Genomic DNA, 25472 nt, shown 5'->3' with positions numbered 1-25472 from the left:
AGTTCCTATCTTGACTCCCCTCAAAGATGGACAGCGACCTGAAATTGTAAGTGAAATATGTTTTTTCTCCCTCAAGGCTGCTTTTGGTTGGGGTATTTGTCACAGTATCAGCTATGGAAGTAGAATTAAATCCAGGAAAAATGGAGGAAGGCAATGAATGCAGGCAAAATCTCTGTTAACTCCTTGGCTACCATGGGGCGAGCTACTCTGGCCTGTCATGTTGCCCTTGCCATGATAAACAGAAAACTTTTAAATCTTGAGCCAAAATGAATCTTTCTTCTCAGCTGATTTGCTCATAGTATATGAATAACTGTGAAACATTGCAGTGTTCACAGTTTCTTCCTTGGGTGATAGAAATGTTCTAGAGGTAGCTGGTGATAATCTGTGTAGTGTGAATTGTTAGAGGGTCTTATTAATAAAAACAAACTTGATAGCCAGATGTTGGGGTGAATGCTGAAAGGTCAGAGAAACAGAATAGGCCACAGCTAACCTCATCTTGCCAACTTCTCAGCCATTCCTGTGTCCTCAAATTGGAAGCCTCTGAGTCCTCATCAGAATGGATCTCAGCTGAACTGCTGCTCAAAAGCCTAAAAGCTTAAACAGTTCCTGGTCCCCATGCCTTACATACCTTTCTGCTTTCTGCCATCACTTCCTGGGATTAAAGGTGTGAGTCACCATGCCTGGCTGTTTCCAGTGTGGCTTTAAACTCACAGAGATCCAGATGTATCTCTGCCTCTTAAGTGATAGGATTAAAGGTGTGTGTGCCACCATTTTTTTTTCTGGCCTCTATATCTAGTGGCTGTTCTGTTCTCTGACCCCAGATAAGTTTATTAGGATGTATAATATTTTGGGGAATACAATATCACCACAGATCTGTGCATACCTTTTAAAATAAAAACTACAGTGGAGAAGAGTTCCCCTTGCTCCACATCCTCTCCAGCATAATCTGTCTTCTGTGTTTTTGATCTTAGACATTCTGACAGGTGAAAGGTGGTATCTCAGAGTCATTTTGATTTGCATTTCCAGGATAATCAGGGATGTTGAGCAAATCCTTAAATGTCTTTCAGCCATTTGAACTTCCTCTGTGGAGAATTCTTTGTTTAGTTCTACAGCCCATTTCTTAATTGGACTGTTGGGCATTTTGATGTCTAATTTCTTGAATTCTTTATATATTCTGGATATCAGCCCTCTGTCAGATGTGGGGTTGGTGAAGACATTTTCCCATTCTGTAGGCTGTTGCTTTGTCTTGTTGACCATGTCCTTTGCTCTACAAAAGCTTCTCAGTTTCAACAGGTCCCATTGATTGATTGTTTCTCTCAGTGTCTGTGCTACTGGTGTTATATTTAGAAAGTGCTCTCTGGTGCCAATGTGTTCAAGACTACTTCCTACTTTCTCTTCTAACAGGTTCAGAGTAACTGAATTTATGTTGAGGTCTTTGATCCACTTGGACTTAAGTTTTGTGCATGGTGACAGATATGGATCTATTTGCAGCCTTCTACACATTGACATCCAGTTATGCCAGCACCATTTGTTGAAGATGCTTTTTTTTTTCCCATTGTACATTTTGTCTTCTTTGTCAAAAATTGTATGTTCATAGGTGTGCGGGTTAATGTCAGGGTCTTCAATTTGATTCCATTGGTCCACATGTTGGTTTTTATGCCAGTACCAAGCTGTTTTTATTACAGTAGCTCTATAGTAGAGCTTGAGGTCGGGGATCGTGATGCCTCCAGTGTACAGCCACTTTGGAAATCAATATGGCGCTTCCTTAGAAAATTGGGAATACATCTCCCCCAAGACCCAGCTATAGCACTCTTGGGCATATACCCAATGAATGCTCAATCATACCACAAGGGCATTTGCTCAGCTATGTTCATATCAGCATTGTTTGTAATAGCCAGAAGCTGGAAACAACCTACATGCCCTTCAATTGAAGAATGGATGAAGAAAATATGGTACATATACACAATGGAGTACTACTCAGCAGAGAAAAATAATGACATCATGAGGTTTGCAGGCAAATGGATGGATCTAGAAAAAATCATCCTGAGTGAGGTAACCCAGACTCAGAAGGACAAACATGGTATGTACTCACTCATAGGAGGATACTAGATGTAAAACAAAGATGACTAGACTGCTACACAACTCCAGGGAGGCTACCTAGAAAATGGGACCCTAGGAAAGACACAGGGATCACCCAATGACAGAGAATGGATGAGATCTATATGAACAACCTGGACGACAGTGGGAGTAATGAAGGGCAAGATTTGAGGGAAAGAAAGCTTAGGGGAGCAGGAGATCCCAACTGGATCAAGAACAGAAAGGGAGAACAAGGAATAACAGACCATGATAAATGAAGACCACATGAGAACAGGAATAGGCAGAGTGCTGGAGAGGTCCCCAGAAATCCACAATGATACATCCTCTGTAGACTGCTGGCAATGGTCGAGAGAAAGCCTGATCTGACCTAGTTTGGGGCCAAATACCCTAACAGTCATGCTGGAACTCTCATCTAATAACTGATGGAAGTGGATGCAGAGATCCTTGGCCAGGCCCCAGGCGGAGCTCCAGGAGTCCAATTGTCGAGAAAGAGTAGGGACAGTAAGAGTGTGAATTGTTGAGACCAAGATTGGAAAAGCACAGGGACAAATAGCCAAACGAATGGAAGCACATGAATTATGAACCAAAGGCTGTGGAGCCCCCAGCTGGAGCAGGCCCTCTGGATAAGTGAGACAATTGAATAGCTTGAGCTGTTTGGGAGGCACCCAGGCTGTGGGACTGGGACCTGTCCTTAGTGCATGAGCTGGCTGTTTGGAACCTTGGGCTTACACAGGGACACTTTGCTCAGTCTGGAAGGAGGTGACAGGACCTGCCTGTACTGAATCCACCAGGTTTAAATGAATCCCCAGGGGAGTCTTGGCCCTGGAAGACATGGGAATGGAGGGGAGGGGATGGGGGAAGGTGGGGGTAGGGGATGGGAGTGGGAAGGACGGGGAACCCATGGCTGATGTGTAAAATTAAAACACAAATATAATAAATAACAATAAATAAATAAATAAATAAATAAATAAAACTACAAAACTATACACTGCAAGAGGATGAACTCCATGAGGTACATGTTAATGAAGCTGTCCTTTTAAAAAGAATGAAATGAAGATATGGGTTCAGGAGCTTAGTCATGGAATGTAAATTCTCAACATTTTCATTGTGTTCATGAATATTTTCCAGGGCATATGCTGCCCCCATTGCCTAGTACATTTCTCTCTATCTTTCTGTCTACTGTATCTTCTGCTTCCACTATAACTGGAATATAAACTCTGTCCCTCTCATGTCTGTATCTAGGAACCTTATGGCAGAACTGCACCCTGGTTCCCCATCAAATAATTCAGCCAGGAATTGACTGCAATTTAGTGCTTGTGAAGAGTGCACTTAAGATGCATCATTGGAAGGAGGCAGTCTAATGGACATGTTAATTAGCCATTCTCTTAGGAACTCCAAGCTCCATCATTGAAATAAGTTATATCATCAGAACAATGTCCCTGGGCCACATGACCTAGCTGGGCACAGACATTTTGGTGATGATTTATGTTGTAATAGTATATTCTCTGCTTTTATAGAGAGTCTACACAAGAAATAGCCATTTGAATGGCTAATCTGTGTCTTCTGAAAACTGTAATGAAGAGTTTTTCCATTATATTACCCAATGACCTTTATGTAAAGGCCCAGATGATAAACCCCTCTTTGTTTCCAGGAAGAAGTTTGCTTGGCAAGTGAGTCACATGAGTCTTCCCTCAATTTGTTTTTTTCCTTTCCCTTTCCTTCCCTCCAATAATAGATACCATCTAACCCAATAAAAACAACTCAAATATGTTGGGCCTGTATTGTGAGTCTGTCAATCATGTTTCATGTCAGTTGACTGGCTATCGCCATATCCTATGAATACACAGTCACTGCCCTTCTTTTATTTCTGTACAAACTGAGGCTGGAAGAGAATGAACAATATATCCAGCTTTGCACACCTTGTACAAGGTGCAGCTGGAACTGTCTGACTCTGGAAAGCAAGGTTCGTCCAGCTTCTGCCTTCCCGGAGCTGTGAGTTTCTCCCCACCTCCCCCAGTTTCATTCCCTCAGTCATCTGCAGACCTTTTGAATTAAGGAAGTATACACACTAAATCCATGTTTGCTTTATTTCCCACAGCTCCTAGCTGAAAATGCGCAATAAATAATTTTGATTGATTCATTCTTCCAAGTTCTGAGAGCCTTGAAAGAATGACCCTTCATAAATCTTGGTCGTTGTTTCTATTAATGATGCAAGAGTGGTAATCGTGCAGGTTGGAGCTGAGAAGGACAGAAATGAAAGTAAGAATAATTCATTTCATATTTTAGATTAGGTGTGTAGAAGGCTCTGGGTACATTCTAAGGTCTGAGGGCCTCTGGGTGCTCGCACACTGCTGGTGTGAGTTTAATCATCTCATCTGATATATGTTTCCACATAGTGATGGGTACTCCCTGGCTCCCTCCTCAGCAGATTGACACTGATGGGCTTGGAGGAAAGGCCTTTACTCAGTCACCATGACTCAGCCAGTCCTTGGGGCTGCTTATCTGTAAACACACATTCATAAAGCAAGTCAGCTTGGAGACCTTAGAAGTTCCATTTATTAAAGTTTCCTTTCTTTTTTATCACACCCCTCCACTCTGTCTCTTATTGGTATATATAGGTCAGACATCTAGCTCTTAAATGGAGGAGAAATGAAGGGCCAGGAGAGCACCAAGATTTTCATCTGTAAGCTCTCTGTCTCAGAGCCAGGAGTGATGGATCCTTTTATTAGTCCCTGTATTTCCCCAGAGGCTTCTGTTTTAAATTCCTGAATACAACAGGGAAAGGAGACCTGCTTTCTGATAGCATCCTTGGAAGTGTGGTTCCTGGAGCAGCAGCAGCAGCAGCAGGAGCATTTGCCCTGGGAGTTTGGTAAAAATGCAGTTGGGGGCCCACATCTTATGAATCGGAATTTTCAGATGGTGGTGGTGGGGGGGGGTTTGTTTGTTTGTTTTTTGTTTTGTTTTTGAGACAGGGTTTCTCTGTGTAATAGGCCTAGCTGTACTGGAACTCACTTTGTAGATAGGCTGGCCTTGAACTCACTGAGATCTGCCTTCCAAGTGCTGGGATTAAAGGTGTGCACCACCACTGCCCAACTCACACCACTGCATTCTTGAGGGTACTCCTGTGAAAATCTCTTAAGTGTTCCTTGGTGAATGGACGTGTACCAATGTGGTTCCTTCAGTGGGTGCTCTGCTACTGTATTTTCTGGTTTGTACTTCTAAAATGGGATCAGGTAAGATATCTGGTGATCTGGGGCACTGTTCCTGTAGTTATTAGAAGCATCACAACTACTTTATGAGTATTTCCTTATGGGGGTAGTTTTTACTTTTTCTGTGTTCTCACAGTACTCCATACTCTTCTACTGGAGAGTGAACCATTCTTGTTTGAGTGTCCTATACCGATCCCCCAATGCTCAACCTGACAAACATGTTTGTAGGGTCTTGACATCCTGGCAATTAACACAGGAAGAACCTGTCTGTAATGAGTAGACTAGACAGGATAGTTGAGATTGAGTTTTGGTGACTTGGGGGGACATGTGTATTCTGAAAGTTGAAGAGTGTAGAGCCAAAGAATGTTGGGAGGTGGGGTGATTGGAAAGAAGATGGCCCCCAAAGGGAGTGGCACTATTAGGGGGTGTGGCCTTGTGGGAGGAAGTGTGTCACTGTGGGGGTAGGCTTTGAGGTTTCCTATGCTCAGGATACTACCCAGTGAGTCAGCTGACTTCTTGTTCCCTGCAAGCCAAGATGTAGTCAGCACCATGTCTGCCTGCATGATGTCATGCTCCCGTCCATGATGATAATGGATTGAACCCCTGAAACTGTAATTCAGTGTTTTCTTTATAAGAGTTTCCCTGGTCAGTCCCAGAGAAGCTAGGTAACAAGGAGGACCCTGAGAGGAATGCATGGATCGCCCTGGGAAGGGAAAATAGATGAGATATTCTGGGGAAACTAGGGGGAAGGGATTGGGTAGAGGGGTCTGGGACAAGAACTTGAGGGATTAGGATGGTTGAGTTGGAGGAGGGATAGAGAGGGAGAACAATGAAAGAAATTTCATTGGGAAAAGAGGGGCCCATTATGGGGTTAGGGAGAAACCTGGTGCCAGGGAAACTCCCAGGAATCCACAAGACTGACTCCAGCTAAGGCTCCTGGCAACAGTAGAGAGGGTGCCTGAACTGGCCTTCTCCTGTAATCACATTGGTGACTACCCTAATTGTCATCATACAACCTTTATCCAGTAACTGATGGAAGCAGATGCAGAGATCCACAGCAAGCCCTGGGCCAAGCTCTGGGATTCCTGTTGAAGAGAGGGAGGAGGAATTATATGAGCAAGGGGGGTAAAAGTCATAATGGGGAAACCCACAGAGACAGCTGACCCCAGCTCATAAGAGCTCATTGACTCTAGACTGCCCTAGGGAGCCTGCATAGGATCAACCTAGGCCCTCAGCATGTGGGTAACAGTTACATAGCTTGGTCTGTTTGTGGGTCCCCTAGCAGTGGCACCAGGATCTGTCCCTGGTGCATGAACTGGCTCTTTGAAACCTATTCCCTATGTTGGGGTGCCTCACTCAGCCTTGATGCAGGGTGAGGAACTTGGTCCTGCCTCAACTTGATATGCCATGCTTTGTTGACTCCCTTGGGAGGCCTTACTTTCTTAGCAGTGGATGGGAGAGGGTAGAAAAGAGGTGTGGGGAGGGAATGGGAGACAAGGAAAGAGGGGAAACTGTGGTTGGTATGTAAAATAAATTTAAAATTTTAATAATAGAAGAAAAGAGTTGCTGTAGTCATGGTGTCTATTCTCAGCAATAAAAACCCTAACTAAGGCAGGAGAATGTTCATGTAAAGAAAGTAGAGATGAAGCAGTTGGGTTGTAGACAGAAGATGAAGGTCATTCAGGCTGTAAATGTGGGTCCAAGATGAGAATGCAGGTTGACTTGACTCATCGGCTTCACAGTTGGCTGTGCTCACCGCTCTTCACACTGTCAAAGGATAACTTAGAAGGACCCTCAGAACCCAAGGAGAAAAATCCAACTCCTCTTCCAAGGGGGAACAAACTGAACCCCACAGATGTAGAAAATCTTAGTGTAGTCACAGGACTGACTGGTGGCAGAACCACCATTAAAAGCCAGAATATGTGTAGTCCTAACAGAGTACCAAGAATTTCCAGCCCACCTTTCCTCCTTTGCATGTCTAATGCCTCATCTAGAGAGAAGCAAGCTATCCCAGGAGTGCAGGCTGCTTTGGTGTCATGGATGAGACACACATAAAAACTTGGTGCTTTTTTTTTTTTTGTACTAAAACCAGCCTGCACTAGGGTATCATCACTTCATGACTCTTGGGCTACTGCCCAGATCTAGTCCACAATGACAGCTCAAGGCTTTCAGTGCGAGTGGCAAACCATGCTTCTAGCCTTCAGAGGAAAAATATTATGTAGACACCAGAACACTTTAGTGATATTCAAAATATATAATAGATAATCAAGACTAATAAAACCTCACAGAAACTGAAGCAACAAACATGGAGTGTGTGTGGGTTGGAGCGAGACCCTCTGCATATAACTTATGGTTGTGTAGCTTTGTATTCCTATGGGACTGGGAGTGGGAGAGTCTCTGACTCTTTTGCCTGCACCTGGGACCCTTTTCCTCCTACTGAGTTGCCATGTCCAGCCATGATACCAGTGTTTGTGCGACTTAGTGTATCTTGTCGCTGTGTTTAGTAGATATCCATGAGAGGCCTGCTTTTTTTTTAAAGGAAAACAGAGAAGTTGATCTGGAGGAGGGAGAGTTGTGGGGGCAGAGCCTGGGAGAAGTAGATGGAGGAAAAACTGCTGTCAGGATACAATGTATGAGAGAAGAATAAAAGTTTAAAAAAAATCTGTATTAGATAGTTTACAGAAAATATAACTATTAAGAAATTAGAGGCAAGACATTGTGATTAAACACAGTGAGCTGATACAGCCATTAGGAGACTAGCAAGGCCTTTGCTCTGTCTGTGTCCTTCATAGAAACATGTCTACTCCATGCATAGTGCTTCCTAGGGATATTATTTATTCCTAGACCCAACAACAGGGAATAACACTGGGGTGCTTTCATCTCTTAGGGATCCTCTCCTTAGAATCGTGTTTTCCTTTGTCTGTTTCCACACTCCCAGATCCTGAATTGGGTCTTCCTCACCCCTGAGTCTTGGATGTCATTTACCGGCAGAGAGAAGCCAAGGAGGGAAAGACAAGACAGCTGTGTCTAGCTATGCTGACAGATACAAACCAGGCAGGCTCTTTACTCTCTCCAGTTCCCTTAGCCTCTTTCTTTATGTCAGTAATGAAGATATGAGGCTGTCTAGTCTCTACAAAACTTCCCATTCCAAGAGCACGGTCTTCTATCTTTCCATTGCTTAATTTGTAAGATTTACTTTTCCCATGGGATATTTTAGCTTCCATGCAGAACATAATGACAAAGGAAGACTTCTCTTAAAATTCAGGACAAACCCACCTGATGAAATTAGAGACTTTAGGGCAGAACATCATGGAGGCAAACTATTCTGTCTACTTGAAAGGCAGCTCTGCCTATCATGAACCACTATTTTCATACTTTTGAAAAGAAGCCAAGGACAGGATCTGAACGATATGTGATATGCAATATTGTGAGTTCATTTATGTTTTAGGCAGTTCATCACTGAGTACGTTTAAGGAGTACAGCATTATATTATTAGCAGCAGGTATTAAATATATTATTTAGTATTAGAGGTATTAGTCTCCAGCATTAGGGAAGATTAGCATTTGATGTATGACTTCTTTGAGGTTACCATTAAGACTTGAATTCCTGACTGTTATTACCCAGTGTATGGCAGTAACTGAATTTTGATTTAGCTTTAATTCCACAATGAGTTCATCAACATTGACAACCCAGTACTAATTAATGATAATCCTTTATTTGCAAATGTATCTGAGAATAGGTGGCTCACATGTTTGGTTATCATAGAATTTACAGGTGAAAACTTCAACATGGGCATCCTTTTCTTAATTAATTTCACAACCTAGTTTTATGAAAAACTCTGTTTAACTGAGTTTCAACCTTTTAAAGCTTCCTCATAAACAGTGGTTCTCAAACTTCCAAATGTTGCAACCATTAATACAGTTTCCTTGTGGTGTGGTAACCCCCAACTACAGAATTATTTAATTATTTCATTGCTAGTCCATAACTGTAAATTTGCTACTGTTGTAAATCATAATGTAAATATATGAGATGCCGGATATCTGATGTGTGACTCCCAAAGGAGTTGTGACCCACAGGTTGAGAACCACTGCTCATAGCGACCTTGCCACTAACTATGCCCCTTCCTTATTTCTTTCTGGCTTCTAGGAGCAAAATCTTTGGTCTGCGGCATTAACCCAAGCTCTTCTACACTAGGCACTCATGGTATTCCATCACAGACCTAAAACAAATGTTTAGGTAAAGTATTAAAATGTCTGTTATATTTTGTGTTCATCCAGTCCTCTATCTTTGTTTCTTGCACCTGAGATCAAAGGGGCACATATAGAACTTTTAGGAGCACTTGATACACTCACCTTCACAGTTTAAAGCTTTCAGTAGGCAAGGAATGAAATCTCGGTAATAGGTAAATACGTTCCTAAAACCATAACATCTCACAGTATCAGACTTCTTAGAGATTCCCAAGATGTCCTTCCTCTCTCAAATCAGAACGTCCTTTCTAGCAACAATGTAGCCCATTTTGATCTCTGATTCAGGGGCATAGAGCTGAGGTTATCTAGCACAATGGTGGGATTGATTCAAGGGAAACCCATATCTCCTGTGTGCTGATTCACTTCCTACAGAGGCAATCATGTCCCGCTGCTAGGCTCCACACTGCTAACTTTATGCACAGTAGATTCCCAATTTCTCTCTTACCACTCTGAGTTTTGCTATGCACAGCGGCTGACAATTTGCCACATAAAAAGTGTGCCCGTAATTTATGAGTGGAAGTTTCTGTCCACCCACTCCTACAGCATGTAGACAGGATCATTTGGAGTGCTAAAATCAGACTCCACTGTCTGCCTTACACTTCTCAAAGCCCATCTTCAGCATATATCAAAGTCTTCCTGACATTTGCAACCCTCTTCTCACCCAGAGTACCCTCCTCTGGTACTTCACAGATCTCCCATTGATGAAGATATCATCTGTTCATTCTATTTCCCACAGCTGAGAAGCTTGGTATAAACCCCACTTAGCAAGCAATGGTTTGAACTAGGACTAGCTAGCCAATAGCTGCCTTCATCCTCAATCCTCCCAGCACGCTGGATTTAAAGCCTTCAGGGAGCTTGTGTAGAAGTAACTCGGGGCACTTACCTGCCATGGATTTGTTGTTGTTGTAATTGATTATTAATGTAATTCTTCTATATGCAACAATGAACATAAAAAACTCTTGGGTAGATGGGACCATTCTATCATTGCCTCCCATTTCATTCTTTATGAACCGAGATGTACCGCAGCTATAGATTGAGATATTTAGTATTTCTGTGATTTGCTCTGCATAAAAATAGGGCTGCCATACTTACAAACTGCACTTAGAACACAAAGCACATGGACAGAGAAGTGGTTGTCTACATAATATGCTATTAGGTGATCCCTCACTGCGGTGAGGGCCACTCAGCTGAGAAGCATGTCTTGTCTGTCTAGTACGTGTGGGTTGGGGAAGTGGCAGACAGACTAGAGAAGACAGACCATAATATGTAGGCCATGGGAGAGTCTCCTGCTGCCCATAGGAGCACTGACAACAGAGCCCCTCTCAGGAGGTTTCGGGAGTAAGACTGCAGCTTCTGGTGAGACCTTCCAGTCCTCGGGCACAATAACATGATGATGGGATGTTCTGGTGCAGGGCCTGTGCTGACTCTCTAAGAGTTCAGCTCCATTTACTGTTTCTTCCTTCCTCATCCTCTCTCTCTCTCTCTCTCCCTCTCCTTTTCCCCCCTCTCCCTGTCCCCCCTCTCTCTCATACACACACACACACACACACACACACACACACACAGACGCACACACACACACACACACACACACACACACACACACACACGCATACACGCCCATGCACACGCACACTTCATACCTGAGTTAACACAGGCACAAATTAACGCATACATATACTAATGAACCATGAACCAGCCTCCCGCATCAATGTACATGATCTGTGGACACTCCTCTCAGACACAGGATAATAAATAAATAAATAATAATAATAATAATAATAATAATAATAATATAACAACAACCATTCAGACAACCCAAGGAACTATATTTCTCATTTCTCCCTCATTTTCCCACTAAAAAGGGTCTTTAAAATGCATTAAATCAAGTAAAATTTTACTCAGAGATTCATATGACTGGAGCAGATTGACAAGAAAAAACAATCACAAAATAAATATTTTTTGTTTTGTTGTTTTTTAGAAAAGAACATTTCCATATACATCGTCTCTAACTTGACAAAACTGCTTCCTTGGACAGACAAGTGCTGTGGGAAGAGGGCTCCGCATGAGCTGGGAGGGGCTCTTGGAACAAGTCAAAACTCGGAAACCGGGGAGGCCGAGGAGGTGCGGGGGGTGGGGGGTTGTGGGGGTTGTGGGGTGGGGGGGTGGGGGTGGGGTCTGGCGGGAAGGGGAAGTGAGGAGTGAGCAAAGAGGCTGTGGCCTGCCCTTCCTGTTGGCTCCTCCTCTGCCATAGCACTGCGCACACTTTCTGAGGAAGTGGCACCAAAGGCCATCAGCCCATGGCCTCCAGGGTGCAGGGAGGCAGTGTACAAAAAGTCAGAACCGATGCAGGGAGTCACACACAACAGCAACGTTTTAAGAAATCTGGTTAAAAAGAATACAAAAGTGACTCCACAGAGGGGAGGCTCCCGCCCCTCCCACACGTGTCCCTTCTCGCTATCCTGGATGGCAAGAATCACTTCGAAGCATTTTTACTCCTTTCTTTCCTGACGTAGTTGGTTCTTTCTTCTCTTCCTTGCCTCTTCTTCAAATGCATTCATTTTTGAGAGCACCAACTTTACAGATCTGAGGCTGCTGAGCTGTGGCCTCCCTGTGATTGGGGCGGGGCTGGGGTGGGGTGGGGTGGGTTGTATGCACTTGTGCATGTGTGTAGTGGCTGTTTCATTGTCTCTCGCCTGCTTCAGTCCAAGCCTTGAGCTCCCATCTCCCAGGTGCTGAAAGTCTCAGAGAAGCATCCTGTTGGCACTGAGGTGAGGGCTCCGATTATCTTTGCACCCTGAATGTGTGGATCAACTCTCTGACCAGAGCTGGGGTAGTTCCCCCATTAGCTACAGAGTTTGCCTGTCTCGTACTCCACAGGATTTGGCAGCTTGGAATTGAAAGCTCTCAGGGAGGATTGGATCCTGCCCACCTCATTGTTGGCCAGCTTGAGCCTATGCCGGAGCAAGCAGGAGAAAAGGTCAAGCCGGACTTTGCCAGGTGGAGAGAGTTGGTTCACCCTGTCTCTTAACTCAATGAGTTGTAAGAGTGCAGAGTCCTGGGAACCTTGAGTATACGGGTAGTCCAGCTGTAGAATTAAGTCTCGGATAGCATCTGGATCAAAGGGCAGGCTGTAGCCAAAGACCTGTAAGGTGTTGATTTTCATGTAGCCCAAATTCTTGGAGGGATCAGTCATCTCCAGGGGCTCATAGTAGATTGTCTCGTTGGAGCTGTCATCCAGGGATTTGATGCGGCTCCTTAGGTAAACATGGACTGTCTCAAAAAAAGTCTTCCATCTGTTCCCCAAAGTGATAGTCCAGTTTTGGCACTGGGCAGCTGCATCCACATTAGTCCTTTCCCAGTCAGGAAAGTTGCCCTCATTTACAGGCATGAACCAGCTCTCAGAGTGGCTGCCCCCAAAGGGGTTGACATAGATGGCCATGACAGGCTCCAGGGTGCTGTTCTTAGTGAGGCAGATCTGCAAGGACAGGGCCAACATCACATGCACCAGTCCAGGCTTGTACTTGTTGCTCTTCAGAGTGAGCAGCATCCGCTTCCTCCAGGAAGGGTCAAACCAGCTGCCCAGACGCATGTCATTGCTGATGAAGATAGAGTGCACCTCAATACGGCTATCTCTCTTCTGTAGCAGATACTTCAGCTCCAAGTCCTGCAGGTCTGTCTCCAACCCTAGAAAATTCTCCAGGGACTCAGCTACCTCTGGCCGGCACAGTCCCTGGGCCAACACATAACCAGGGTTACAGCTCCCACAGCGAGTACTATTGTCTGAAGCACAGTGGGCACATGCCGACCCTTCACCCAAGGCACATGGGATGGGGCCCTGGCAGGAAGATTGGTCATAGGGACAGGTGCAGCTGTGGCTCTGTTCTAGGAAGGTCCCAGGGAGGGTGCTTTCTCCACAGTAGAGAAGGGATTGGATTCGGTTCCACCAGAAAGTCAGGGATCTTGAAGAGATCAAACAAAGGAGTGAGAGTCAAAGGAAGCTGCAGGCCACTGTCCTCCCTAAGAGTATCAGGGAACTGGCTAGTCGATGGGGGTTGGGGGGAGAGGCAATAAAAAGATCAAAGCCACATTTGGCTGAGTAGTGAAAACCTTGGTGCTCCACTTTGGACCAACTGAATTAAACCTGGAACTCTATCTAGTGGACCAACCAGAGAGATTTGACAACAGGCTTGTCTTGGAAACAGCCAGGCTAAATTTCTTTCAAGTCATTCCCCTTTTCAAAACTGTAGGCTTTTCAATGTCTTGAATCAAATCCATCTTTTCAGACCTCCCTATAGCATAGCTCTTTAAACAGTTTGTATTCTTGCCAAGTTCATGCCCACCTAAGCGTCTCTCCTTATTTCCTGCTTTATCCTTCTTAGAGGAAGACTTGGAATTTTTTGTGGGTTACTTGAACTTTGGATTTCAACTCTTTGCTACCTCCTCAAATCGGCTGTTTCCAGGGTCTCCTTCAAAGGACAACTCCAGTCACTGTCTCGTCACTATGTTCTGGTTCAATCCATGGCAACTGTATGTGTGTAAAATCACTATTGCTCTATGGAGTACTTATTGATAGCTGGCTTCCCTGGAGGTGCAGTGGAAACATGGGTCCTGGGCTGTCCACTAACACATTCTCAGGGAGTGAGCTTGTGACCTGTTCATGGTGACATTTAATAATTAATTGCTAAAAAAGAAATGCACCATCTTACTAACCCTGCTGGTCTGTCTTCTCCACTCCTGCTTCCTGCCTTCCCTGAGGCCCAGTGAGTGACATGGCTGGGCTGCTGTGAGGGTAGCTACACTTCTCAAGGTATTTGTCTTACCTACACAGTCCAGGCTTTCCTACTTTTTCCTACACAAGCTGTCCAAGACTTCCTTTTCTTAGGAGGTTTTTCTCTCTAACCTCAGCCTCTTGGGAACTATCCTTTTTTTTTTGTTTTTGTTCTTTTTTTAAAAAATTTGTATCCTTTTAATTGGTGTTCTGCCCCCATTAATTTCAGTAGCTAATATAGTCAGGATTTTAAAATTTTTATGTCTTTGCATGTTTGCTAAATCTCTTCTCACCAATGGTGTCCTCTATAGCTAAATAGCAGGGCATGGAATAAAGGTATAATACAATTTTAATGGATGCATGTATGAATGAGTGAATAAATAAGTGGATTCCTATCATAGTACATTTCCACCCTATTAAGAGAGTCTAGGCCTCAGCTTTCTTCCCTCCCATGACTCAGTCAAGTGATAAGAGTCACTTGTTTGAAACAATCTAGTGCATTTATTTATCATCATTGGCAATTTGTAGATGAGCTTGAACTCAACTTTTTCCTCACTAGAAGACTTAGAAAACTGGAAAAGAACAAGTGAGAAATCTGGTGTTACTAGAATAGTATTTGAACCTACTCTAATTTGCATAAAAGTAACACAAGGCTCCCTTAACTTCTTCATACACAATTGATGAGTGAAAGGGATAAGCAAAGAGGCCAAGGTCACAGAACCAGAATGACCGAATATGTCACTACTTTCTCTTCTTCCATGTTGGCCACAGTGTTCTTGGCCTCAGCAGCTATGGCCGGGAAGTGCTGGGCTCTGGATCCGAACCCTGGATGCTCACCTCTCCTTAGGAAGGCGGAAACGAGGCTGCCGATGGCAGCGCTTGCAGAGATTGAAGAGGCGGCGGACAATCCGGTGCATCTTCTTTAACAGGACTTTCAAGCTGCCTCCCAGCTGCTGGTAGCGGTGCTGGACGTTAGTGTCCATGATCCAGTACTGCGAGATGGCTGTGGAGTTCAGGAATCGGTCACTGGGTAGCCTCTTCAGCAGGGCCTGGAATTCTTCTGTGGGCAAAAATACAGTATCTGAGCAGAAGCTATGTAGACTCCTGAGAATACAGATTGCTGGTTCCTTAGTCCCTGGAGCCCCTCACAGTCACTGCATAAGAAAGAGACTTCACATCCGCTATATTAGCTTTTTAAATTACATATGGCTTTATTGAAAATTAATTAACATATCATGAAATGTAGCTGCAGGATTCTTTTTTTAGAATTCATTCATTTTTAGATTTTTACTCATGTGTGTGTGCAAGCACGCACATGCACACTCTACATGTGTAGGTGCCCATAGAGACCAGAAGAAGGGGCAGATCTCCTAGAGCTATAATTAAAGGTTGTTACAAATGACCTAACATGCCAAATTTAGGACCTCTGCAAGAGCAAAACATGCTCTTAACCACTGAGCCATCTCTGCAGCCCCTGCTTCTGAGGTTTTGCTGCTGTTCTTCACTAAATCTTCGATATTTCAAAACTGATCTGTCACTCCTCAAATGCCTAGAAGTCCCGCTTTTACTAATAGCTTTGGGATGTGTCTCTTCCTTTTTCTTCTCCATGTAACTTACTCATAGAACAATCTTTTTTCTCTCATAACATATCCTGATTACTGTTTCCCACATCTGCTACTCCCAGTTCATCTCCTCCCCGCCTCCCCTCCTATCCTGATCCACTCCTTTTCTGTCTCTCTTTGACCAAATTTCTTGTACAATACTCTCCAGTGAAAGAGGTAAACAGGCTCAGCGACAGGCAAATGTGGGCACAGAGAAGGTACTGTACCAAGCTCAGAAATCTTAGAAATATTTAATCCCTGAGCCTCACCTCTTCCTCCACAGCCTACTCTCTGATTCTCTAAGAAATTCTTGCTTTCCTGGCCTCCTGGTCACATAGACATTCTACCCTGTAGCTAATATAGAAGCAACATCATGTCTGTTTCCAAGTTCCCAGTATGAGTTCTTTTGAATGTCCTGGGTATGATATGCTTTCTGAACTCATGCCCAAGTCCTCCTTCTCTGCTTTGCCTTGGAACCTGCCACCACCTAATCACCTGGCAGAGGTCTGTGACATTCTCCTTTATTCACCTGTAGTATCTCATAGTGGTAAAAACTAAAGTTGTATTGTAAAACATATCCTGCTACTTCTAACCCAAAGCATGGGGTTGGGGGCTGGAACTTGATTTTTTTTAAATAGCTCCTTGTACCAACCTGTTGCTATCATACCCCTTTAAAGATGAGGATATCATAGCATTGAGGAACTGAATGGTTTAAGCCAAGGAGGGAAACTTGGTCAGTATAGGGCAAGAAGCAAAACTAACTCCTTAGACTCTAGGACTTAAGATGACATTGATAATTAGCTATGTCAGCAACAAATAACAGTTGATTTAGTTTTCACTGGATACCAATTAGACCATTCTATAAATACTTCATGTATTCAGCAAATATTTATCATGTGCAAACATTATGCTAGACACCATGAAATCAGTAGCCAGCAGGACAGACAATGATATTTATGTTCTCAATGATATTTGTCTCAGCTTATTAAGTCCTTAACACATACATCTAAGTTAGGTCATTTGCATGAAGAAAAACACACTACTTAAGACTCTTGGTGACCATACAATTATTCTTTCCTTAGAAGTTCAAAAACAGTAAGTTGGGCTCCAAGTCAGCTTTCTCATGTTCTGGCCCCTCACAGCCTCTACTCTTCAGCAGGGGGTGGGGGGCACCTGGGCTAGTTGTCTTGCTTACCTGACTCTTCAAACTGCCTGTTGTGAGTGGTCCAAGAGTCTTGGATCTGCAGCAAGCTATCCTCCATGGCCTGGATATCAGCATCAGGACAGTTGCATTCTGGGAAAGTGGGACTGCACTTACACCAGCAGTCATTCTCCCTGCAGACAAGCTCACCCTCCGAGCTGCATGTGATGTAGCTAAGTGCTGCAGCCACAAAACGCTCCCGCAGGTGTTCAGGGAGCAGCACCTGCAGGCCTGGGGAAAGGATGAATCAAAGAATCACTGAGCAGAACCAGTGGGACTCAGTTTCTCACACCCAAGGCTACAAGAATCCAAACAGGGTTTTGCTGACTGGGCCTGAGAATGGTCACCCCAGGGTCTGATCCTGCTGAGCTGGTTGGGAGAGAGGGCTTTCCTAGCCCCTCTGACAGATGGGGGAGGATCTGAATATGCAGAGGAGGAGGAACATCAAAGCCCAAGGCTTAGCCAAACTCCTCACATCAGCCAAATTGAGAGAGCGTGCTTATCATGAGAACTGGATTACTGGCTACACATCAGCATTTCTGGGAGAGAAACAGGAAGTTGTTTCAGATAAAATAAGAGCTTAAGGCCTTCCATGGGGAGACAGCAAGGCTTGATGAGCTTGCTCTGCCTCCACTAGTCATCTTTCTTATAGTTTCACCCAAGTTGGCAGTAGGCATGCTTGGACATTCCCTAAATGCTATCCTTCCTGCCCCCCCCCCCATTCCAGCCTGGATAGCTGAGAATGTTCTGGTTATGAGCTAGGGATAGGCACTACAGGTTGACAGCAGCCAGGTGCTAAATCAAGTATTTTCTAGATATAGTTGGTAGTGACTCTCAGGGTCATCTCCATCCCAGAGGTGGTGATTCTGTTGTTCTATTTTGTTCCCTAAAACAAGCTAGGTTCACATTCCTCATGTTGATGATGATGGGTTCTGATCCTCCTGCATCTGCTCCACCAAGTGCTGGGATTATCAGTGTGTGTCACCACACCTAATTTCATATTGAGATTTTTTTTCTTTTAATGAGAAAATAAAAGCCAAAAGCCACAGTGACCCACTCAAGTCACAGCCCTGGTGTTGATCACTACTACCCTTCTTTCACCAGGTGGTATTGCATACTTGGGAATGGTTGCCTACCTCAGTATAATTTAACTCTTGGTTTTTTTGGTTGTTGTTGTTGTTGATTTTGTTTTTGTTTGGTTTGGGTTGGGTTTTTTGTTTTGTTTTGTTTTGTTTTTTTTGTTTTTTGTTTTTGTTTTTTGTTTTTTGTTTTTTTTTTGAGACTGGGTTTCTGTGTGTAGTCCTATAGTCCTAGCTGTCCTAGAACTTGCTCTGTAGTCCAGCCTGGCCTCTAACTCACAGAAATCCACCTGCCTCTGCCTCCTGAGTGCTGGGATTAGAGGTATGTGCCACCACTGCCCAGCTAATTTAATTCTTAAGAAAATATGAATGTAGGATGGTACACTATGCCTCAAGATGCATCAGACCATCAGGCCTGGATAGGCACTGGCTTTAAGCCACAGGTAGGATGGCTGTTGGAAACTTAGAGATAGATAGGGGTATGGATGGATTGAGTGTGTCTCAGATCTTCAGGAGGCTCTTCCAGGAGGAATATTGCTAGACCTTCTACCAGGAGAGTAAGGCATTGGACTCCTGAATATGAGGATCCTCTTTCCTCAAATATAGGCTTTTCATTTCCACATCCATGACTTTGTCTGTGGCAGAAAACTCAAAGAGTTCACAGTGTGTGTCCCAGGCTCGGCTGACCTCACACTACACCTTAGAGTTGTCAGCATCTTGGATATTTTCTGTTCTCACTACCTCCTACTCTTACTAGCTCCTAAATTTCCTGTTCTTGACGCCATGTTCACCATGGCACTTGAGAGTCCCCCTCAACACACACACCCTTTTAACATGCCTCCTTTGAACCCTTATTCTCAAGTGGTCTCCTTCCCTCTCCCATTGCCCCCCGTCCTCTTCACCAGAACATTTCCCATTGCTATAAAGTAAGTGCCCTGAGCAATGTCTACGTGCGTGTTGGGCTATAAAACTAAATGGCATAAACTATTCCAAATGAACCACCAGACATTCTGAACTTCACTCACTGCTAATTTCCAGACACAAATCCAGCTTGTATAGGGACATAGGAGAAGAGAGATATTAATTGTATTGAGTATCTATTAGTAGGTTTTCTACTTCTCTTACTGTATATTTGTTAATTCCTAAAGCAATGTTGGTTGCCTCTGTATCAGATTGCTTGAGATTTGTAATTTAGATCCTGCATGAGGGCTATTGATTTTCTGATGCTGGAATAGTAATATCTTAAACAGAGGCCGATTCAGTTAGCTCTCAGAAAGAACGGATTTTTCTACTGAATCAGTTTGCATGACTCTTCCCTTAAAACATTTGAGGAACAGATGGGATTAATTATCTCTGCTTGTCCCCCATTCTTTGGGACTACAACAGTGGCTTTTTTCTTTTTCTTTCTCTGCTTTGTCCATTCTGTCTTCAATCCACATGTTCCTGGTCATTCCTCTTGAATGCTGCTCCCAGCTTTGAAGTCATGGAAAACCAGACTGGGAAATGGAAAGCAAGAGCCCTTCTTCTCTTGTGGTTGCAGATCAGTAGACCCAAAGTTTGAGCTAGAGTGAGCCCTATTAGTGAACCCACAATTACTATTCGAAGGCCACTTGTTCCTTAGTGTGCCTTTGGTAACCAAAGCAATCACTGGGCTGAGTCCTGGGTTTACAAGGCTGTACGGTCTGATCCCAACAGCATAATAATACAGGTTTGGAAAAGCAACACAATGGAAGTATTTAGGTGTCAAGTGTCATGGGTGTGGGGCAAATCCTCAGAAGTGCTCCCCCCTACACACACACACACACACACACACACACACATACACACACACACACACACACATACACACACACACAAAAAAAAAAAAAAAAAAAAAAAAAAAAAAAAGCCCTGATGGAAATTTGCTATATGCCGGTCCTAAGGTTTGTGAAGATTCTTGTCTTGGGGACTTAGATGAGGCAGGTAAGCATAAACTTAGTAACCTGGGGCTCTACTTGTTAGGAGCTGTGTACACACTTCTATCCGAAATACAGTTGGCAGCCTAGGTCTTTTACCTGCATGTGCTTTACACACACACCCTACTCCAAGCCATGCACCTGGAACGTGTTAGCACCGTAGAACCTGCGTGCACACCCTGCTCTGAACAAAGGAGCACATTCTCTTCCTCTTTATAACTACTCAAGTTGTATTCTATTCAGTTGTAGTCCACTATGCCTGGGTATAAAGCGGTGGGAACAATGTGGCCTAGACTGGGCTTGAGCATTTGTGCAATAAGGTAAAACTGGGTCCCCAAGTAAACTGTGAGGGAGAATCCATTACTTACTATCCTATGCCTATGCATAATTGTCCCACATCTGGTTAAAATGACACGCATTATGGGAAGGAACTTTCACAGTAGAAAAAATGGTTCTGGAACTGTATCTGTGTGTCAAAGTACAGAACCATCGAAACTGTGCCCCTAGTAACCAGCTTCTCCTCTTGAACACCATAAAAGGAAGGCCTACACAATAATCTGGGTCCTTGAGCACCTTCACTTAGGTAGCCTGCTGCCAGTACTGGTCATTTCTGATCTGTACTATTGATGTGCTTTGAATAAAGTTACTTTGCTCATTTTGTAAAACATGAGTCCTTATTTCAGTACTATAAACAAGAGACCAAGAGCCTGGACACACCTATCCCAGACCCTGATCCCCAATAACATATTCAAATGAGAAAATCAAATCTTTCCTTTCTCTTCAGGGATCCAAGTTTTCCACCAGGCTTGAACAGTATGAAACCACCATGCAGCTCCTTACCCAGTAACTGAACTTTGTTCTCTGGACTCTGAACCAGGACAGAGCTGACAGAGTCCAGATTGTCATAGTTGCTGCAGCCCAGTGGACCAGTCCTGGTCTCTGTGACCTAGAGAAAAATGGATAAGATACAGACTCAGAAAACAAGAGGAAGCTTTCTCTTTGCCTTTTCCTTCTAGGCATCCACTCGGAAACTTTGTGTCCTTTCTCTGAGCAAAGGAACTGCATTTGTCTACCCTGGAAATGCAAAGTGACTTAGTTTGCTTGCTCTGGGTCAGTGAACATCATTTCTATGTGGTTGGTGGTAGAAGTTGCATGTGACCAAGAGAGCCTTTCAGATGGGAACAAACAAAATGTGTAACCAGGATGTTGAATATGGAGTGAGACCTTCAAGTTGGAGTCTGCCAACTTGAAAGAGGCAAAGGGCCAGAGATGGTCCCTGTTAGCCTGTGAATGAGCCAGTTGTATCCACTTGATGAGGTGTTCACAGGTTTTGGAGATCCAGAAGATGAAAAGCACTAGAGAAATACGGGTATTTAGGAGTATTGTTATTAGTATTAAACATTTCAGTCCACCTCAGCGCTGAGATGTCCTTAGAGAAAATCAGCTATGGGATTACTGCATATTTTAGTAAGTATATTAAATATACATAAACTCTTACAGCCACATAATATTCCAAACACTGTATTTTAAAATATTATAAAGTTGGCCCATCAGTTTTCTCTGATGTTTAAAGTATAAGATGAAAAATGGGGAGCTTGAAATTCACTGAAATAATTATGTAATAAGAATGATGGGGACCTGAGGCCCTTTCTTCTCAGGAGCTCCAAAGTCCTTGCCAACAATCAATCAACCAATCAAGGAATATTTATTGAGCAGCCTCTGTTCAATTCCACACAATTCATCAAACATTCATTGAGTGCCTTTCTGGAGTTCTTCTGGGGTTCTACCTGGCACTGCTGACCTTCTCTTGCAGCTCCAGGCACCTGTGCTTTGCAGCAGGTACATGAGCTGCAGTTCTACATCCTTTCCTGCGAGTATTTGATCCTCACCTGGTTCCCATGCTAGAGTCTCTACAGAGGTAAGCTCCTATTTATTTTGTTTGCCGTGATATCAATAGCAGCTAGCACAGAGTCTGGAATATTGTTAAATAAGCAGTGAACCTGAGAATGTCTGAGTGATGTGTTCTAGTCTTTTCAGGGAGATAGGCACAATGATATATGAGCTATATAATGAGTCATTCAAGGAGGCAGGTAGATTACAAATGACTGATAGACATTCTTATGACCAAAGAATATGTCACAAGAAGCACCTCCCTAGGCAGAGGGAAAACAAAAAGAACAGAGGAAATACCACTGACAGTTGTCTTTAAATGTAAGTAGGAAGTAGACAGTAGAGGAGTTATGGTAAATATATTGTAAGAAGAAAATCTCAAAAAGAAAGACATTGGGATCTATAGCACATGCTCCAAAGTACATAGGTACGTGCCTGGCTCCTTAAGGAACCCCAAATGCTGGGAACATCACTGAGGAACTCCTGTTTACCTAGACTTAGAAAATGAATTGAGAATAATGTTGTCAAGTGGGAGATGGGATAATACACAAACCCTGGGAAAGGAGTCAGGGCTAATCCTGGGAGCTTAAAACAGCCTTGAAAAGTGAGTAAGGAGTCAAGGGAACTTGTGAAAGTCTGGTGACTCCAGAGAAGAACAAAGAAGCAGCATCAGACATAGCAGCTGAGAGCCAGCAAGATGCAGTCCAAATGAGGAACAAGACCAGGACCAAACCAGATGAGGGTGATTCTCCAGCTCTCATACCGGTGAAACAAAATGCCATGGGTGCTCTTGGGAACAAATTGCAATCCTCCCATTCTCCCAAAAGGAAAACAGTCCAGAGAGTAGGGTGGCTGGGCTGGTGGTATCTGAGAGACAGAATATTCTTAAAGACTGACTGATGATAGATTAATTTTGAAATAGGGTCTTACTGCCAGGCTGGCCTGTAAGTTATGATATATCTCAGCCTGTATTCAAAACAATCCTCCTGTCTCAGCTTCCTAAGTACAGAGATAACAGGCCTGAACCAAAAATAATTTATTAATTATTAATTATAATTAATTAATCTAGAGCTTTCAGATTCTAGATCTGTGTCATTTCAGTTCCTAGAAAACAGGTCAAAGGGTTGCAGGAAGTAAAGTGAACTTCAGCAACCTTAAAATGTCATCACTTTCTAGACAATATTCTGAAGATTTGCCCTCCTCAGAAGGCTAACAGGGGCGGGGGTGGGGGAGGGATGTAATGATTGGAAGTTAGTATTGCTGTCTGTTAGGTCTCCCGAAGTCTCACTCAGTACCCGTGGCTCCTCCTAGCACTTCTCACCCTGCCCTCTACCCTAAAAATCTCCCTCTATGTAATTCAGCCATTTTGGTTATACGCCCTCTTGGTCCATGCACTCTCTTGGCCTCTTGGTCCTCAGTTTCCCCCTTTCTCTCTTTCCTTTGCTCTCGCCTCCCCATGGCCTGGTTCGGTCTGCTGGTCTGGTTCAATCTGGGCTCTTCCAGATGCCATTAGCTGTTTTTTTTTTACCTCACATCTACAATAAACCTTCTCCTCAAACACCCAGGAGCCATCATGTCCTCAATTTTTCATTCACTATCTTTCTATAAGAGATTAAGAAAACAAGGTCTAGATAAGTGACTAACTCCATATCATATATATTATATCCCAGGGGGCAGGATGAATTCAATATAGTCTTGCATTGCTTTATTCAGTTAGTATCAACTCACAGATGAATTTGGCAGTTCCTGCCTGTATTGCACTTGTAGACTGGTGGAAATATGTTTCTAGAATGCCAGTGTTCTTATGGATCTTCTTGGGCTGGCCTCTCTTCCCATGTGGACACTATGTGCTGAGTACTTCCTACTGAGTGAGTGGTTGGCTAGTGATCACACTAGACTGTGAAGACAGATCCAGGCTTATGTCAAGGCCAAGTCTCTTCTTTTTGTAATACTCTCCATAAGAAGAGCCACAGCTGAGAACTAGTACAATCTAGTGGAACCTGTGAGACTGGGCTGGGCGAATGGCAGGTATAAGGTGGTACACAATAGTATTGAGAAACTAGCTCATTCTTACCTCAGGGTAAGCTGGCCCCCAAAATACTGCTAAGTGTTATTCTGGATTTTTCATCTACCCACTCCTGAGTTGATGACTCACCAACTAGCTTCAGGCAAAGGATGAGATAACAAGTCATGTGTAGGGAAGGGCAGGTCAGGGAATAGCCACAATGGAGGTGTTCTGTTCTTTCTCTGACCCCCAAGCCGTTTTCCACCCAACACTCGTCCATCAACTTCCCACCGTCATTTCTCCATTCTGAGGCTGGCTATAATCTTGTAACTTTCTCTCTCTCTGCTTGTCCAAATGTCAGTTTCACAAGAAGACAATCTATCAGGAAGGTGGCTGAGAAGAGGAGCTCCCCTTTGTTGATTGTGATTCAGGATGAGAATAAAGAGGAAATTCCCTGGTATCGTACCCATGTCCTGATAGAGGGGAGAGTGGCGAGCCAGATCTTCATGAGGAAGGCTTGCTCAGACTTCATTAGACACCAAAGTCTTAATTATTTTTCTTTCTATCTGTTCTGACACTATCTCTCTCCTCCATAGGTAGGTAATGAGATAGGAAGAAGAAAGGTGCCTGGAAAGGGTCACATATAGACACTGTCAGGCACTGACTTGGGTAAACAGTGTAGGCTAATATATAGCCCTGCTCCTACCCATGTGATGAAAGCCCCTGTCTCTGAAGGGCAAGTCAACACAATCTTGTAGCTTTCTCTGTGAAGGGGCAGGCAGCGTGGGAGATTATTAAAAGGGTCCATAGAGGTAACAGAAAGTGCAGTTCACTCAGGCACACACATTTCAAAAAGTGCCTCAGATAAGCTTTCAGAAAGGGAAAATAATTGTGTGCTAATTGGTCTGTTGACAGAGACCATCCTGCCTTCAGAAAGCCCTGATGTATCTCAGGTTCATTAGCGCATCCAATTTTCCATAATACCAGACTGTGCAAACCATCATCCAGTGAGCCTACACTCCTCCCCCTGCTCTCACTTCCAGATTGCTATGCCCTACCTGGAGGGATACCTACAATGCTAACAGCAGGGGAAAATGGGCTTCTAATGGTGAGCGATAGGGCTGAGCATGAAGAGCACAGTGAAGATGTGTGTGCTTAAAAAGGCTTCAAAGTAAATTGCAGGCCACAGGCTGCTGTAGCTTTACCAAGTCTCTTTTAAGGATGGGCTGTGAGAAACTCCCATTTGCCTAGGATCTGGCTGGCTTCTGACTGGCTCTGTTCAGTTAGCTCTTGGGCTATTCAATTCCTCCTTACCAAGTCTTTCCATGTCCTTCTTGAAAGAGGTAAATTATAACTATGAAAATGATCCTATCTCTTCCTTGTGGTGCTGGTTCCTTCTAGGAAAGTACAGGCATAT

At 43.8% G+C, this 25472-nt stretch overlaps 1 protein-coding gene across 2 annotated transcripts in view; it reads right to left on the bottom strand.

The window, feature by feature from the left end:
• Positions 1–11429: 11429 nt before the first annotated feature.
• Brinp2 (BMP/retinoic acid inducible neural specific 2) overlaps positions 11430–25472 on the bottom strand; it is a 102886-nt gene continuing 88843 nt past the window's right edge. For both annotated transcript variants that reach the window (XM_036202181.1, XM_036202183.1), the window contains exons 5-8: positions 21001–21106; positions 17121–17357; positions 15162–15384; positions 11430–13515 (exon numbers count right to left, since the gene is read on the bottom strand). In XM_036202181.1, the coding sequence (XP_036058074.1) occupies positions 12399–13515; positions 15162–15384; positions 17121–17357; positions 21001–21106 (1683 nt within the window). In that variant the 3' untranslated portion in view covers positions 11430–12398. The remainder of the gene's footprint in view (positions 13516–15161; positions 15385–17120; positions 17358–21000; positions 21107–25472) is intronic.

The sequence above is a fragment of the Onychomys torridus genome, chromosome 11 (assembly GCF_903995425.1).
Source record: "Onychomys torridus chromosome 11, mOncTor1.1, whole genome shotgun sequence".
Lineage (NCBI taxonomy): Eukaryota > Metazoa > Chordata > Mammalia > Rodentia > Cricetidae > Onychomys > Onychomys torridus.
The sequence above is the reverse complement of the archived record's forward strand: the minus strand, read 5'-3'. Positions and strand labels throughout refer to the sequence as shown.